The sequence below is a fragment of the Heterodontus francisci genome, chromosome 9 (assembly GCF_036365525.1).
Source record: "Heterodontus francisci isolate sHetFra1 chromosome 9, sHetFra1.hap1, whole genome shotgun sequence".
Classification (NCBI taxonomy): domain Eukaryota; kingdom Metazoa; phylum Chordata; class Chondrichthyes; order Heterodontiformes; family Heterodontidae; genus Heterodontus; species Heterodontus francisci.
In genome coordinates this window covers 32,570,932-32,587,607 of record NC_090379.1, presented here as the reverse complement: position 1 = coordinate 32,587,607, position 16,676 = coordinate 32,570,932, and the positions used below count along the sequence as shown (strand labels likewise).

At 43.3% G+C, this 16,676-nt stretch overlaps 1 protein-coding gene across 1 annotated transcript in view; it reads left to right on the top strand.

Annotated features, from left to right (window-relative positions):
* LOC137373447 (protein unc-79 homolog) overlaps window positions 1-16,676 on the top strand; it is a 197,256-nt gene that overhangs the window by 148,847 nt on the left and 31,733 nt on the right. The window contains 4 exon segments of the mRNA XM_068038269.1: window positions 576-644; window positions 5,226-5,336; window positions 6,632-6,736; window positions 9,665-9,742. Of these exon segments, the coding sequence (XP_067894370.1) occupies window positions 576-644; window positions 5,226-5,336; window positions 6,632-6,736; window positions 9,665-9,742 (363 nt within the window).

The following is a 16,676-nucleotide window of genomic DNA, read 5'->3' as shown; positions in this document are numbered from 1 at the left end:
CTACAACGTTATCGTGTAAAGTTGCAGTTCATGTGGAATGCTTTGTCACAATTGCCATTGATACCAAATTGGTTACAGCATTCTAAAAAGAACTGGATAATTAGTCGAAGAAGAATATGGAAAGTTATGACAATTAAGCTGGTAAACAAAATTAGTTTGGAGAAACATCCGAAAAATGGGCGACTATAAAATCATTGCTTGAAAGGGACCTAAGTTTAGCACAGGCTGGTTTGTGTGCTGCCTGCATCATAAGCAATGGGCAAGGGGTAATCCCACATCGCAATCCCCACGACCATTTTTGGACTCTGTACAATTTTGCCCCTTATATGTTTGGTGAAATGATTTGCAAATGTCTGAACAGGTCACTTATTCTTAATGCATTGGATATTTGAAGAATCGTACAGAGAACCAAAAATGAACAGAAGCTAGATATTCATGAAATGTTGAGAATAGATTTGTTTTATATGACATGACAAATCACATATTTATTTGGACGTGTTGAAACTTTCTAAATGTGTTTGTCAATAAATACCCAAATACATGCTAAGTAGTGATGACCTTAATTTTGGATGCAGTGCTGCTTGGATTCCAGTTTAGCCATCATGATCTGTCTTCTCAAGATACCTACCACAAGTGCAACACGGGTAAGCTAACGCTACTGCGGCCTCTTGTTGCTAGATTTTTTCCTCCGATGGTAGAGGAACACGTTTTTTAAAACTGCCCAAAATTTTCAATCATTTATTCTTGTTTTCTTTCTTTTTTTAAGTTTTCCTGTTCGTTCTTTTGCTTTTGTCATTCTACTGTAGTTATTGATTATTAGATAGCTTATTTTTAGAATTTTTTGTTTTACTCTAATTTCTTCAATTTATATTGACTGTGTGCATTGTTTTTCTCAGATTTTTGTGTTCTTGGTATTTTATCAATTTTACTGTTAATCTTTTTCCTGTTGCCATACTTTTTATCTTGCTTTTTAATCTTGGGTGGAAATTTCATCTGAGCTGCTCCCATTTTGCTGTCATCACCTCTCTGGAAGTACAGCAGAAACCCCTTTTTTACATTAAAATGTGTTTCTGCTACACGTTTATTGAAGTTACAGCAGTGGAATGGGATCCACTTTGTGGAAATTCCTGATCTTGCTTTTTTTTGGTCTCATTGCTCAGTTGATATACTTGATTCCCTTCCGGAACAGCAGGACTATTTTTTGAGTTGGGAACCCGACTCACTGATTTGCTTGTCCTGCTGTTGCTCTTTGCCAGAGCAAACTAACTATCATCCCGCCTCTGCGTTCTCCGACCAATCAGGGAGGGCAGACAAGATGACCGGTCTAAACAAACAATGAAGGTTCTCTGTTTAAAGGGATCCCAGCAGATTCATAATGGCAGCAGTGATTGCAGCATACAGTCCAGTGTGAAGGAAGAAAGAACTGCAGTATGGATGGAAGATGTGGAAAGGCGCTCCCCTGGTTCACAGACTCAATCCTCGAGGCGATGATTAATGCACAAGGGTGTGGAGAGATGTCCTGTCCCCAGAGGATGGCAGGAGGAAGCCAGCCAGCCTCACCAAGCAGGCGTGACTGCAAGTCACAGAGGCTGACAGCAGCTGAAGTGTGGTACCGAGGACCTGGGTCCAGGGCAGGAAAAGGTTTGAAGTCCGTCCAGGTGAGTGTCCTGCAACTCGCAGCTAGCAGCCATCACTCTGTCACCTCCCAAGCAGTCTTTTGCATTCCTCTAATCAACCTACTGCCATGCACATTCCTTTCTCTCCAGCTTCCTTCTCAAATCTCCATCTCAATAGGCATCATTCATAATCACCTTCAACCTATTGCCCTCTCACATCTATTCCTCGCAGTCACCCTCCTGAAATGTTTACTAACCATCCTCAGCAATCATTTCACTTCTCACAGAAACTAACTCTCTACCTTTTCCCATTGTAGGAGGAGAGCTTCCAGCTCCAGGGAGTGGCAGACAACCTGGGGTTGGAGCTGCAACTATGGCCCCCTGACCATGATGGAGAAGGAAGCCTTGGAGATCAGCAGGGTGACACCAGTACTGGTCATTGCCGATGAAGAGATGAGGGTGGCCTAGAGACCTGGTGACAGCATTAGATATCACACTGTCACTTGACAACTGTCACTCATGTTGAATCATTGTCACCAATACATTAAGTGTCATGATCTGCACTCTGCTAACTTGGAACCCTATTTCAACTACCTTCAATGCTAACTCCTGTCTTTCATCTCCCACAGGTGCATTGGCGGTGCTGGCAGAGGAGATGAGGGAGGAGCCTGAGAAGCCCCCGGAGGAGGACCAGCACTTTGAGGATGCATTGTCACATGACCCCTGCGCACCCTCCACTCGAGCAGATACGCACACCTCAGTAGGTTCAGCATCACAGATGGATAGGGTGGCACATGGTGAGGAGCACATCACATGTGAGCAGAAGCAGGTGCTGGAGTCAGGGACAGCAGTGCAGAGTCCTGTCGGAGGGCACAGGACACTTCAAGCTCTCTTGGCTGGCCACAGATGCTGAGCCTCGGTCGGGGTGGGTGGGTGGGTGGGGGGAGGGTCGGGTGGTCATCCACTAAACTAGTACTTGTGGAGCAGCAACAGAAAATGTGTGTGAATCTGTAAGGATTTCCAGATGCAGTGTGCACCCTTGCAGAAAATGGAAGCGTTCATCTCTAGCATGAGTGCCATGATGTCTCAGACATTTGCACTGATGGCCACCTCCATTGAAAGAATGGCTAGCCTCATAGAGAGTGCAACATGGCAGGCCAGTGAGAGCATGCTAGCGGCCAGTTTACACAACATTGATCAAAGCTTTGCCTTGCTGGCTGAACACCACGCTCACATGCGGCTAAGTGCTCTCCCACACTTGGTTAACAGGAAAATGTGGGTGGGCCCTGAGAGGAGGATGGAGAAAGGGCTCATGGCAGTGAGGACCCTTCTCGGTGCCAACAGTTCACTGTCCTTGCCCCTCATCCCCCTGATAGAGCCGTGCCCACTGTCTCCTACCCTGATGACCAAGTCTCTCCCTCCACAGGTGCAGGTGGGGCAGTCTTTGGCGGGGCTCTCACGGGCTCCAAAACACAGAGGACATCCACTATGGGCATCTCATGTTTCAGAGTAGGGGAATGAGCAGCCTGCCTCCAGCTCTGCTGAAGCCACAGGGGTAGCAACAGGTAGGAGTAATAGAAAGCATACAAGGGAAAAGTTGCACTAAGGGAGTCACTTAGATGCTTATGACATAGTTGCCATTCCATTGATGCTGTTGAATAAAGGAATGAGTTTATGTAAACTACTTATTGTCATGGTTCTAGTTTGTTGGATCCCCCATTGACCCTGGTTAATTTCATTCCAGTGAATGGAATGAGCAGGCTTCATGAGAAGATAAGGCTGTGAATGTGATGGTTGGCTGGGTACTGGTAGGGAGGAGGTTTGGTAGTGGTGTTGAGAGGGTTTACACTGGGGTCCTGATGGGGAGCTTTCAATGCTTCAAGCCCACTTCTCAAGTGATTTGCCTGGATGAGACCTTTGCAGGCTTCACAGGCAGGTTGTTCTGTGGCTGCAGGCAACAATGGCACATCAGGTCGCTCCTCCTCCTCAGAGGAGCAGAATGCTGGGCACTCTCCATCTTCCTCTGGCACCAGCTCCAGAGCTCTCTGCAACACCATGTTATGCAGGGCACAGCAGATCACTACAGCCCTGGAAACTCTTGCTGGGGTGTATTGAAGGCCGCCTCCAGATTGGTCAAGACAGTGGAGTCTCATTTTGAGCATGCCAATGGCCTTCATTGCCACAAGAGTGCAGTTTATGACCCTCTGGACCTGTGCTAATCCTGCGAGTGGAGCAAAGCCAACAGCCCTCTGGCTTTGACTGGCCTCATCCGTCTCAAAGTTCATTTAGTTGGAAGCCCTTGCCAACAAGGCATCGGTGACCTGGCTGATGCAGTTGTGGACCGCAGATTAGGAGGTCCTACAGACGTCACCAGCAGATCTCTGGAAGGACCCAGACACACAGAAATTTAAGGCTGCGGCCACCTTGACAGTCAGGAGCAATGGGTGACCACCTGCCATGAATTTCTGAGGCACTGTTGTTCAGAGAGGTCGAGGAAGCTGATCCTTGGCCTATACATTCTGATACAGGGAAGTCTCTCAGGCAATAAGGTGAGATTACTCTCAATGGAATCCAAGGCAATTGACTGAAGTTGCAAAAAATAGCTGCAACCAATAAAATCAGTGATTTTTGACAGAAAGAGATGTCAGCGCAAGCTTTTCACTGTCTTGCCAGTTTCACTCTTTATACTCTTGTTATCAGGTCAGTTTCACTCTATGATGAGTTCCTGCAGTGCACTCACTTTCTCCAACCTGGTGAGTGGAAGGCACAGCGTGGAACCTGTGCACTGTTGGGAAAGAAAGATTCCATGATTAAAAAGGCTCTTAATTACCTTTTTAATCACCTCAATTGGTTTTGTGCCAGACCCACTGGACTCCGATTCCACCCTGGGGAAAGCCAGAACCGGGTGGGATGATGTTGGGATCCTGACCCGATGTAGGTTTCCGGGACTTTCCCACCCAGCATGCATCGGAACCCCCCTCTACCGGGCTGAGAAAGTGTTTCTGATTTTCTTAATCTCCAGTCTTTACTTTGCTTATATTTCGCTGTTGTTGTATTCCATTCCAAAGCATGCTTTCATATTTTTCAGACATTCCTTTTTCATTGCTTGTTTCATGCCTACTTTCACTATCTTTGCAGGCTACTCAACAGCCACATATCCTATTCCAGTTAGGTTGTTGCTTTTTGCCAGGGAATGATGTGAAAGCAGACCCAGACGCATCTTATATATTATTTGAAAATCCTCGTTGAATAATAATGGCACAAAACTAATGTTGGGTTGTTGTTTCTAAATGTTTGCATGATGGAAGCATTAATGTAAAAAACAGGAATACTGAGGACGAATTAGGTACTTTCAGTAGTGGTTTCACAACAGAAAGTTTACTTAGTGCCTTCATACAAGTTTAATCTGTTTTAAATTAAATGTGGCTTTATACAAGCTGTGCAGACTCATTGTGATCTTAATTTACTTCCTTATAAGCATATTGTAAACCAAAATTAGACTGTAGTCTCTTGTAGCTTGTGCCCATTTCAGTAGGAAAACCCATTGTATTTTGCTTCTTAATTAACTTGGTGTCTTACTCTCTAATTTTCCATTATCTTTGATTTTAGAGCCTTTTGGAGCCATTTTCTAAATTACTGAGCTTTGTAATTCAGAATGGAATCTTCAGCCTTGTGTACCTTGTTGAATTGTGTGGATTGTGTCATCGAGCATTCAATAAGGTAAAATTGGGTCACACTTTTCATCTTCAATTAAATCCTTGATTCTAGATTTTCTGAAGCATCTGGGAGCCTTGCATTGACATGGGCAAATCATGGATGCAGACTACTAGCCAGTTAAATTCCCTAACTGCACGCCATGCAATACAAATTTAAAAAAGGAATGTCAGATCTATTTCTCATTTTAAGTATAACTAACTGGTTAGGAGTATTTTATATCGAAGCGCCTCCAAAAAATGACTGCTATCCATTTCATTAATGATTTAGACGTGAATATAGGAGGTATGATCAGTAAGTTCGCAGATGACACGAAAATTGGTGGTGTCGTAAATAGTGAGGAGGAAAGCCTTAGATTACAGGATAATATAGATGGGCTGGTAAGATGGGCAGAGCAGTGGCAAATGGAATTTAATCCTAAGAAGTGTGAGGTGATGCATTTTGGGAGGACTAACAAGGCAAGGGAATATACAATGGATGGTAGGACCCTAGGAAGTACAGAGGGTCAGAGGGACCTTGATGTACTTGTCCATAGATCACTGAAGGCAGCAGCACAGGTAGATAAGGTGGTTAGGAAGGCATATAGGATACTTGCCTTTGTTAGCTGAGGCATAGAATACAAGAGCAGGGAGGTTATGATGGAGCTGTATAAAACGCTAGTTAGGCCACAGCTGGAGTACTGTGTACAGTTCTGGGCACCACACTATAGGAAGGATTTGATTGCACTGGAGAGGGTGCAGAGGGGAATCACCAGGATGTTGCCCGGGCTGGAGCATTTCAGCTATGAAGAGAGACTGAAAAGGCTAGAGTTGTTTTCCTTAGAGCAGAGAAGGCTGAGGGTGGACATGATTGAGGTATAGAAAATTATGAGGGGTATTGATAGGTTAGATAGGAAGAAACTTTTTCCCTTAGTGGAGGGGTCAATAACCAGGGGCATAGATTTAAGGCAAGGAGCAGGAGGTTTGGAGGGGATTTGAGGAAAAATTTTTTCACCCAGCGGGTGGTTGGAATCTGGAACACACTGCCTGAAGGGGTGGTAGAGGCAGGAACCCTCAAAACATTTAAGAAGTATTTAGATGAGCACGTGAAATGCCATAGCATACAAGGCTATGGGCCAAGTGCTGAAAAATGGGATTAGAATAGATAGGTGCTTGATAGCTGACACAGACACATTGGGCCGAAGGGCCGGTTTCTGTGCTGTATAACTCTACGACTCTATGACATTGTTGAGTATTTCACAAGCAAAATACGCCAGACTTTTTGTGGTGGGTTTCATAGTATTATGTGCTTGTATTTTGCAGGAGCGGGATAAATTCTACCTCTCACGAAGTGTTATATTGGAATTGTTACAAGCACTAAAGCTAAAGTCTCCATTACCAGACACCAACCTATTGTTATTGGTGCAGGTAAAGCTTTGTTCAAATATTTTGTGTTAGTGTGCACTTCATTTTAAAATAAATTTGGTAAAAGTTCACCCTAAAACCTACTGAATACATTTTCTTCAAATTGCTACATGTGACGACTGAACAACCTTAGTTCCAGCTCAATATCTTGAAGGAATGCAATCAGAAATTATGTAAGTGTACAGCAGAATTAATACAGATAGGATGGTGGAATGTCTCACAAAGAAAATTATTCTGAATTCTTTAAATTTAAATTCTTCAGATATTCTGCCAAAATTGATTATTAACACTGAAATAATTGCAGTCTGCTATCAAAACACAAAGAATGATAGCACTAGCTGCTGTTTGTTGTATCTGTTGCAAAATTAATTGAGCTCCATATTGCTCTGTTATACAATAAATCATTGGAGTCTGTGACCTTGATTTTTATGGGTGGGTGGTGCGATGAGCCTGGCAAGCTTGGGGACGTGGTGGTCTGATTTGAATAAATCTTTCCAGAGTCCCACCTGATGCTCAACCAAATTGAGTACCTGGCTGATGGGCGGAAGTAGGCGTCTATCAGCAGGAAGCTGGCAACTGGGAAGCTGTGGGACCTGTGCCCAGTGGTCAGTGGGGGAGGGTCTGGCTGCAGTTGGGTGGTGGGAAGGCTCTGATCACGCTTGGAAACATGGGGAAGGCTCCAGCCATGATTGGACATGAGGAATGCCATGGTCATGATTGGGGTGAGTAAGATGTGGGTGACCTACACAAGGGAGGCCTCACGCTTCCTTGTGAGGGCTCAAGGTGCATTCTGAACCCTCCAGGCCCACAAGAAAATCTAAAATAAACCCTCTGGACGACTTTTACCTTACCATTCATCTTCCAACAGGATTGCCTGATGGAGAAGCCGTTACTGTCTCCCGCTCAGACCTCAGATATTATGAAAATTTGCATGTCTACTTAGGATCCTTAGGTTCTTAAAAGTGGAGAAAAGTATAGAAAGACTGAGGGGTTTAGGTAGCCAGTTCCAAAGAGTGAGGCTGAAGGCTGTGCTGCCAGTAGTATTGAGGGATGCTCAGGAGGCTACAGGCAGGCACTGTTAGCTGAGAATGATATTTTGAGTTTTACTGATAATAAGCTGGAGAACATTTTCACTGATCCATGACTTGATGTTGGACAGTAGATTTAACAGCACTAAAGTAGTTGTGGGGATCAAGGGAGGTGGTGAGGAGCTGGGTGCCATCAGTATGCATATGAAAACTGATCCTGTGCTTGTGGCTCATTTGGGCCAAGTGACAACATGTAAATAAGGATAGGAGCCATGCAAGAAGAGTCCATGGAACTGGATGGGTGGGGGAGAAGTACTGAGTGAAATTCCCCAGGGCTTGGTGTTGGGACGGCTGTTGTTTCTGGCTACTAGGGCTGAATTATGTCAGGGCAGTGGAGGCCACAACGATGGGCCCGAAATGCAGGGATGTTTCTGTGATCCTCGGCTGCATTTTGAGCCCCTCCAGCAACTAATTAGTTGCCGGTGGGGCTCCCATCCATTTAAAGAACAAAAGCCTGCCTCCAAGAGCTGCTGGTCAATTGGAGTGGTGACCACTATTGGGACTGCACCTAGTTAAGAGGATGCAGTGAAGCTAGGCAGGGTCAGCGATCGCTGGGGGGTGGGTGGGTGGTGCAGTGGGGTGTGGTTTGCGATGGGGAATTCCTCCATGTACTACAGAGTGCCCAATTAGGAGGGTTCGCCCCATGTGGTGAAGGGCCCACCCGCTGCTGGTAAAATGCCAGTGGCAGCAGGAAGAGGCCCTTAATTGGCCACTTAAGTGGCACGATTGGCCTCTGGGCAGGAGGGCTGTCATCCACCTTCCCTGCCTCTGATAAAATGCCATGTTGGCTGGCACTCCACCCCTTGCCTTCCTTCACCATTTTACTGGCCCCCTGGCCTCCCAGCCTGTCCCTAGAGGGCTGGCAAAATCCAACCTCTAGACAGACACTCAGTGCAAAGTGGTCAAATGTGTTCATGATACAGATTGGGGAGGGCAATGGAATGGTAGAGGCAGCTTAGAAATTAGAAAATGAGTTGGACAAAGTAAGTATTTGAGTAGATTAATAGTAAATTAAATTTAATACAGACTAGTGCAAGGTACTGCAAATGGGAAGGAAAAATAAACAACAAGCATATTCCATGAATGATGCTCAAATAGCTAAGAATGAAGTTGAAGGATACCGAGGAGTCTTAGTGGACTCAACATTAAATATATCTAATCATTGCAGAGCTACAGTTAGCAAAGCCAGCAGAATGTTAATCTAAGTAATCACTGGCTAGAATTCAGAGGAAGTCCTGATCAAGCTGTGCAGAACGCTGGTAAGACTGCACATCGAGTACTCGGTCTAGTTCTGGTCTCCAAGGCACAAGAGAGGTATCCAAGCACTAGAGCAGTGCAGTGAAGACTCATAAGGCCAATCCCCGGTGTTAAGTGTTTACATTACGAGGAAAAGCTGGAGATTTTCCTTTTCCCAACACATGGAACAGACTCCCATATAGAGCCATGGAGACAAAGCTCCTGGAACCATTTAAGCGACGTTTGAATGCTGCAATGAGGGGAACTGTCGGGATCTTCTGGATAAATGAATTGAGAAGCGTTGAATGGCTACCCTCATCTATAATTATCTTGTGATCTTTGAGGACCAGGAGGCATAACACACCACGGACACAATCACAGTGGATGTCATTCATGGTTAAAGAAACAGAAAATCAAGTAAGATTGCTGAAACAGTTGAGCTGTGATTTACCTATTTTATAACTAGAATGAGCAAGTGACAGCCTTGTGCAGGAGTGATATATGTTTACTGACATTTGAAGGTTGCGGTTACAGAATAATGGGAATATGCTAATAAACAGCTTGAAGGCTGGTGTGAAAACTAACATCTCTCTCTTGCTTTTACTAGTTTGTTTGTGCAGATGCTGGAACAAAAATAGCTGAATCAACAATTCTGCAGAAACACATGATTGCTTCTGTTCCTGGAGTAAGTATTAGAACTTCATTCAAAATATTCCAAAGGATTTTATATACATATTAAATATTGAATAGAATAACTTATTTGTCATGAATTTTCTGTCAATTTTGAATTGCTGTACAGCACCTTGCAATTTCCTGAAATTCTGGATTATAGGACATCTGCTCTCTCTGAAGAATATTATTGCTGATGAGAACAATACAATTAATATTATGGTATAATTTAGGATTTTGCGAATGGGTACTTTCTACTGTCCTCACTGATGCTATTTAATTGGGAGTAAACACTAATGGCAGTGAAATAGAAGTGAGTGCAAAATGACGTTAATTATGTGTCAGTATAATTTACAGTGATCTGTGAGTTGTGCTCGTGATTGGTGCCATCGACGAATGAATAGTTGTTTCTGCAGAGGCTGACTGCCTCCTTTGCTGCTGTTTCATTTCCTCTCGATTATTCACTTACAGCAACCAATGCAAGTTGATGAGACTGCTGCTCTGAATCAGTGTTCTGTCTGGCTCAGGCAGTGAATTAAATAATTTTAATTTAAATGTGCTCTCTTACAGATTTTTTACTTCATCATAATTTTTAAAAAATCTTGCATTAATTAAAGCCCTGTGTTCTTAATGTAAGAACGCCTGTGAATCTTGTCACATGCAAAACCTGCTCTTCCATGTAGAAATACAGCATGTCAGTTAAGAGTAATTGAAGAAGGCTTTTGTTTCCATTTCATTATATCTTCCAGTTTCCCCTTATCACTCATCATTTCATAACTGAGTGGGCAACTGTTCCGAGATATTTGTCAAAGTCACAGTGTACCTGAACTACAGGAGGTAAAAGAGAGATTGGCTCCCCCCCCCCCCACCACCCTGTCATCATGTGGGAAAGCATCTCACTTTTACTTTGTGCCTTCCCCCATTCTAATGACAAGCTGATAGTGTTAGGAGGTCAGTGCAGGGAAAGAGCAACACAAACTATGTCCTAGCCACTCTATGTTGCAACACTGACATGCTTCAGCTGTTTTTTTTTAACAGATGGACAAAGATCTGTATTAGACAACTTAAGGCTTCAAACATTGTAATGAATTCACAGATTTTGCAAGACTTTGTACATTGTGGTCATTAGATAATGTGATGTCCAGTTTATGGTAAAAATAGAGACAACTTTTGCCATTTTAATGACCTTCCCGACCAAATTTATCCCACTGTGGTGGGCAACAGAGGAAAGCATTTGATCTGGTTCACAAATCGGGTATAATTCCACACTCCTGCACTTGCAGGGAGTGATAATCAGAAAGTCGGAGCTGCCGTGTTCCATCCATATCACTGTTGCGTGTGCAGATCCCTGATGAAAGAATGGGGTTGCAGAATCATCCTCTCTATATTAGAACCACTACAAGATCTGGTGACAAAATTTCTCATCTCTGTTAAATCAAGATCAACAAAATCTGAAATACTCTGAAAAGCCTGTTTTATATTTTTAAAAGATCTCTCTGGTATTGCATTATGACTGATGTTGAATTCAATTTTTAAGCTACCATCTGTCATTCGGTAGAATTGGGGAAAAGAAATTAACCTTTTTTAAAAAATAAAGTCTTGAAACCTTTTAAAATTTATAACTATACTGTCATGACAACCTGCTATGTCGAAAGATGATTTTTTAATCCACTGGCTGGAAACCTGAATATTAAACTGGTGGAGATGAATCACTCAACAAACCTTGCAAGCTTTGAACTCTGCCTGCTGACCGTGACCATCGAGGCATATCCCCTGCTGCAGATTGTAGTGTTCAGTAGTTTAATTGATCTGTGTTTGCTCATGTTAGTCTGTTCACCGATTGATTTTCACTGTGCTAAATTACTTAAACCTGAGGGTGGAGCTAGTGAGTTTTGAGAAGGTTCCAGAATGAACAGACGGAAACACTCTCGAAGGAAATCAGCCACATTGCTGGCTTCTGGAGAACCACTGAATCAGCCATTCACATCTTTAAACCAGAAGCTAAAGAACCACTGGATCAGCTGTCCATATCTTCAAACCGGAAGCCTGAGGACCACCAAAGGAAAGTTACGCGACCACTGAATTCAGCCTGAAGCCAGCCAAGTCACCAACCTCCAGAAATTGTATACCGCTTTTATTTCTGTGGACTCTAATTTGCCCTATCTATCCTTCCCCACTCTGTAACCTGTTTGTGTATGTGTGTGTGAACGTTGGAGCATATTTTATTATTTTACTAAAGCTAAACCCTTTCTTTGTTAAACTGTTTGATTAGCTCTTTTTATGATCACAGTGCGTAACCAATTAAACACTCACTGAATTGGCAAGTATATCTACTTAAAGAAATAAACCTGTTGTGGTCAAACAAGGAGAAAGAAAAGAAGGGAGCACTTTGACCCCTCCTCATCTGATCATAACAATATGGTACTTGATTCATGTATATTTTATTTGCCAAAACTAGATGGTTATCTCTTTGCCTTTGCATTGATGCCGACGATTCCCATCTACTGTTCATCTGTTGAGAGTCTTCAGTCCAATTTGAGCAAGGCATTGCCGATTGCAATGGGGGCATTGCAGATTGTCATTTGCTAATGCAGGGGCTACCGCTGCACACTTCTTCCTGCAATGGTGCTTTTCTGTGGCAATCTGAAGACATAGTCTCCAAATTTCCGTGCTCCAATGTGGAGACTTCGGCATCAACTTTGACTTTGGTCATATGCAGACTGTACCCAGCAGTTTAAGTCAATCTGGCATAAAGTGATGTCTCGCTTGCATCAGTCCTTGTTTCTTAGCTTTGGCCATCCAATGGGTCTATTGGCACCATGAAACTCTCCATACAGCCCATCATTTGGTAGGCAACTATCATCCGTTCCAACGGTGTGGCTTAACCACCATAGCCGACGTCGCTTGAGCATTGCCATGACACTTTCTGAATTAGAAAGCTGCAGTACTTCTGTGTTGGGGACTCTATGCTGCTAATGGATCCTAAGGATCTTTCTCAAGCAACGCATATGAAATGAATTCAAGCTGCATTACACAGCAACCTACTTAATATGCTAGCATTATCGACTGGGGTTTTTCCAGGCTCTTGCCTGAAGCTTTTGAAATGCCACAGCAGCACTAGCAATACGAGCTGCTATCTCCTCATCAAGCTTAATTTCACTCAAGATTGTTGACCCCAGGTAGCAGAACTTGTCTACACTGTTTAATTCAGTGTTGTTTCGTTGCATTGCTGCTTTGGACTGGACACCTTGAGCCATTATCACTGTCTTTTGTAGGCTGATCATGACCCCAAATTCCTCTGCAGCAGTTGAGAAGGCACTTGGAATTGACTGCAGGCCTTCAGCTGAATGCACCATAAAAGCTGCACCATCAGCAAGCAGGAGTTCACATATCAGAACATGTCTCACTTTGGTCTTTGTCTCAATCTGGACAGGTTGAACAGTTTCCCATCTGATTTTGTGCATAGTAACACTCCTTCTCTAAAATCTTTATCCCGAAAAGCATATAAGAGGAGGCAGTAGAAAAAGATGTCAAAAGGCGTTGGTGCAAGAACACAACGCTGCATTACTCCACTGAGTATGGGAATGAATCAGATCTCATTCCATTGTAGATGACTCTTCCTTTCATTTCACAATGAAAACATTTCACGATCTGGAGTAGTTTTGGTGCACAACTGTTTTTTTTTTGAAGAAGGGAGAACAGGCCATATCTGCTAATTAGATCATAGGCTTTGGTCAGGTCTACAAAAGCAATCATCTAGTGGTTTCTGCTGTTCTCTGCACTTTTCTTGAAGTGGTCGCAAGGTAAAGATCATGTCCATGGTTGAAAGACCAGCTCTGAACCCAGTTCCGAAGAAGGGTCACTGACTCAAAACGTTAACTCTGCTTCTCTTTTTACAGATGCTGCCAGACCTGCTGAGTGGTTCCAGCATTTCTTGTTTTTATTTCAGCTCTGAACCCACACTGGCTTTCTGGATGGACGTCATTGGCAAGTTTTTGTCTGCAATTGAGCACTGTTTGGGCAAAGATCTTTCCAACTACGCACAATAGTGAAATGCTGCAGTAATTGCTGCAATCTGACTTGTCACCTTTGTTCTTGTACATGGTTATGCTTTGGGCATCTCTCATTTCCTGCAGAATTTTTTTTAATTCATTTTTTTTTTCAGGCCAGCATTTATTGCCCATCGCTAATTGCCCTTGAGAAGCTGCCTTCTTGAACTGCTGTAGTCCTTGGGATGTAGGTCAATCTTTTTCTTAGACTGTATTGGTTTGATACAGCTGAGTGGCTTGCTAGGCCATTTCAGAGGGCATTTAAGAGTCAACCACATGGCTGTGGGTCTGGAGTCACATGTGGGCCAGACCAGGTAAGGATGGCAGATTTCCTTCCCTGAAGATGGGTTTTTGCAACATTTGCCAATGGCTTCAGGGTCATCAGACTAGCTTTTAATTCCAGATTTATTAATTGAATTCAAATTTCACCATCTGCTGTGGTGAGGTTCGAACCCATGTCCCCAGAGCATTAGCTTAGGCCTCTGGATTACTAGTCCAGTGACATTACCACTACACCACCATCTCCCCCCTACTATGCCACCGCCTCTCCCCTTGTCCCTTTTCCCACATGCTGATGATAAGCACGAACAGTTCATGATACAAACTAGGACCTCCCAAGTTATAGAATTCTGCTGGAAATCCATTAGCACCAGGTGCTTTACAAGATTTCTTTTTTAACGCTGCTGTAGCATCTTCCCTGGTGCGGGAGTGAGGGGGGTGGGGTGCGCATCTAGTTCATCTGAAACTGGTTGGTCAAAAAAGCACAGTGCTTCTTAGCTTACTGCATTTCGTCTATTGTACAGATCCAGATAATGCTCTACCCAATGGTCCTTGGACTTTGGAAGTGATCATTTCTCCTGTAGTAGCAGGTCGAGGAGCGGATCTGATGACAACAGGGCCCATCACCTCGTTCAAGTCCGGCAAACATCCCATGTTTATCACCATTTTCGACACGCGTCTGGATACTGTTACGGTCAAGTGAGAAGGGGTTGAAGGGCTTCCCTCTGTTCCCTCTCCTTGTTTGACCACAACAGGTTTAATTAATTCTTAAAGTGGATGTACTGACCAATTCAGTGGGTGTTTGATTACTTATTTGCTGCGATCATAACAAGAACCAATCGGACAGGTTTTCTTGAGTTAACAAACAAAGAGGTTAACTTTATTGTATCTAAACTGAACTAATAAAATAATAAACAGTGCACCAACTTTCACTCACACACACTAGAGGTTTACACACACACAAATAGGTTACAGAGTGGGGGAAGGTAGATTAGTTGAATTAGAGTCCATAAAAAAGGTATGCAGTCAGTGGAGATAGGTGATTCAGCTGGCTTCTTTCTGAATTCAGTGGTCCTGAGGCTTTTAGTTTGAGGTAGATGACTGGTTCAATGAGTCTCTTGGAGATAGCGATGCGGATGATTTCCTCCAACGGTGTTTCTGATTGTAGCCAAAGTATGCCAAGGTGGTCAGTAAACAAGCAGGATTTGAAAGCTTTCAAGCTGGAATGGAGAGAGAAAAAGAAAGAACCCCACTTAGGGTCTGCTCATGTCAGAGTCCAGTTACTTCTCCTCTGCTGCAGAAAGACACCAGCTTAAAACCACAGATTGGGTGGGGGGTGTGGGGGGGGGGGGGTGGTGCTTGTCACATGACAGTCACTCAGTCATTCAAACATTGCAGTTATCAGTATTTCTCTGCTTGCTGAGACATCAGGTAGTTCCTTTAAACTTCCTGGGTCTTGGTGCATTCTGGGGACTGAGCAGACATTTTGTCTTTCTCCTCACAGTCCTTTGCAATGTAGGATAGCAAACTAAGTGATCATCTAAAGTTAAAAGGGTGGCCTTGCTGGCAGCTTGTTGTTTAAAAATGTCTTTAAAGAAAATATAAATTCAAATCTCCAGTCAGTGGATGAGAGAAAATTATCATTCAACCAAGCACATTGGCATAACAGTACGTTGACAGAGATCAAACTATTATTCAATAATACACATACAACAGCCTTGCAGGACGTCTTGGGGTTCTTCCCTTATTTGAGTTTATTTGCATTGTTAGGGGTATCCAAGTGTTGCATCCTTGCCTTCCTCTTTGCTTCAATCATTGGAACTAAATCAGCTTCATGAACTTTGAACCAGTCAACATCATTTCTTTTCTTTACATCAAGAACATCTCTTGCTGTTGCATATATGGTATCCTGAAAGGATGTGCACTCCTCCTCTGGACTCTGAGGTTCACTTGGAATAGTATTTTCAGCAAAGGTGTCAGCTAATGCTTGTTGAAATTCCTCTCTCTTTTGGCCGTTAAGAAGTTGCACATATATCTGTGGATGGGCTTGACATTTATGCTTTCTTTTCTTTTTGAATAAAGTGAAACACTTACAACAGACGAGCACGATTGGTTCCGCAATTGGCACTATGCATAGATCTGGAGATCTAGACATCCTTCACATCCTGATATCAGACAATAATGAAATCAAGTTGATGCCAGTGGGTGAAACTGGGGTGTTGCTATGTCACTTTCCATCTGTCTTTCATAAGAAACAGTGTGTTGGTGATGACTAAGTTGTGATTTATGCAGAACTCTAACAACAGCTGTCCATTTGAATTCATAGCTCCAGTACCACTGTGCCTGAGTACAGATGGCCATGAATCAAAGTCTTTCCCAAAGCATGCCTTGAAATCTCCTTAAAAAATATATATATATTTTATCACTTTCTGGTACATTTGTCAACAGTTGGTGAAGTTCATCATAAAATCTCTCCCTTTTCTCTAACTCATTGGACATCATTGGAGTGTAAGTACTGATGAAGGTTTCAAAACCTGTTAGATTTATTGGGATATGTACAGGCATGAGCTTTTCTGAGTGACACTGAGGTTCATCAATTCTCTCAACCAATTCGTTTCTGTC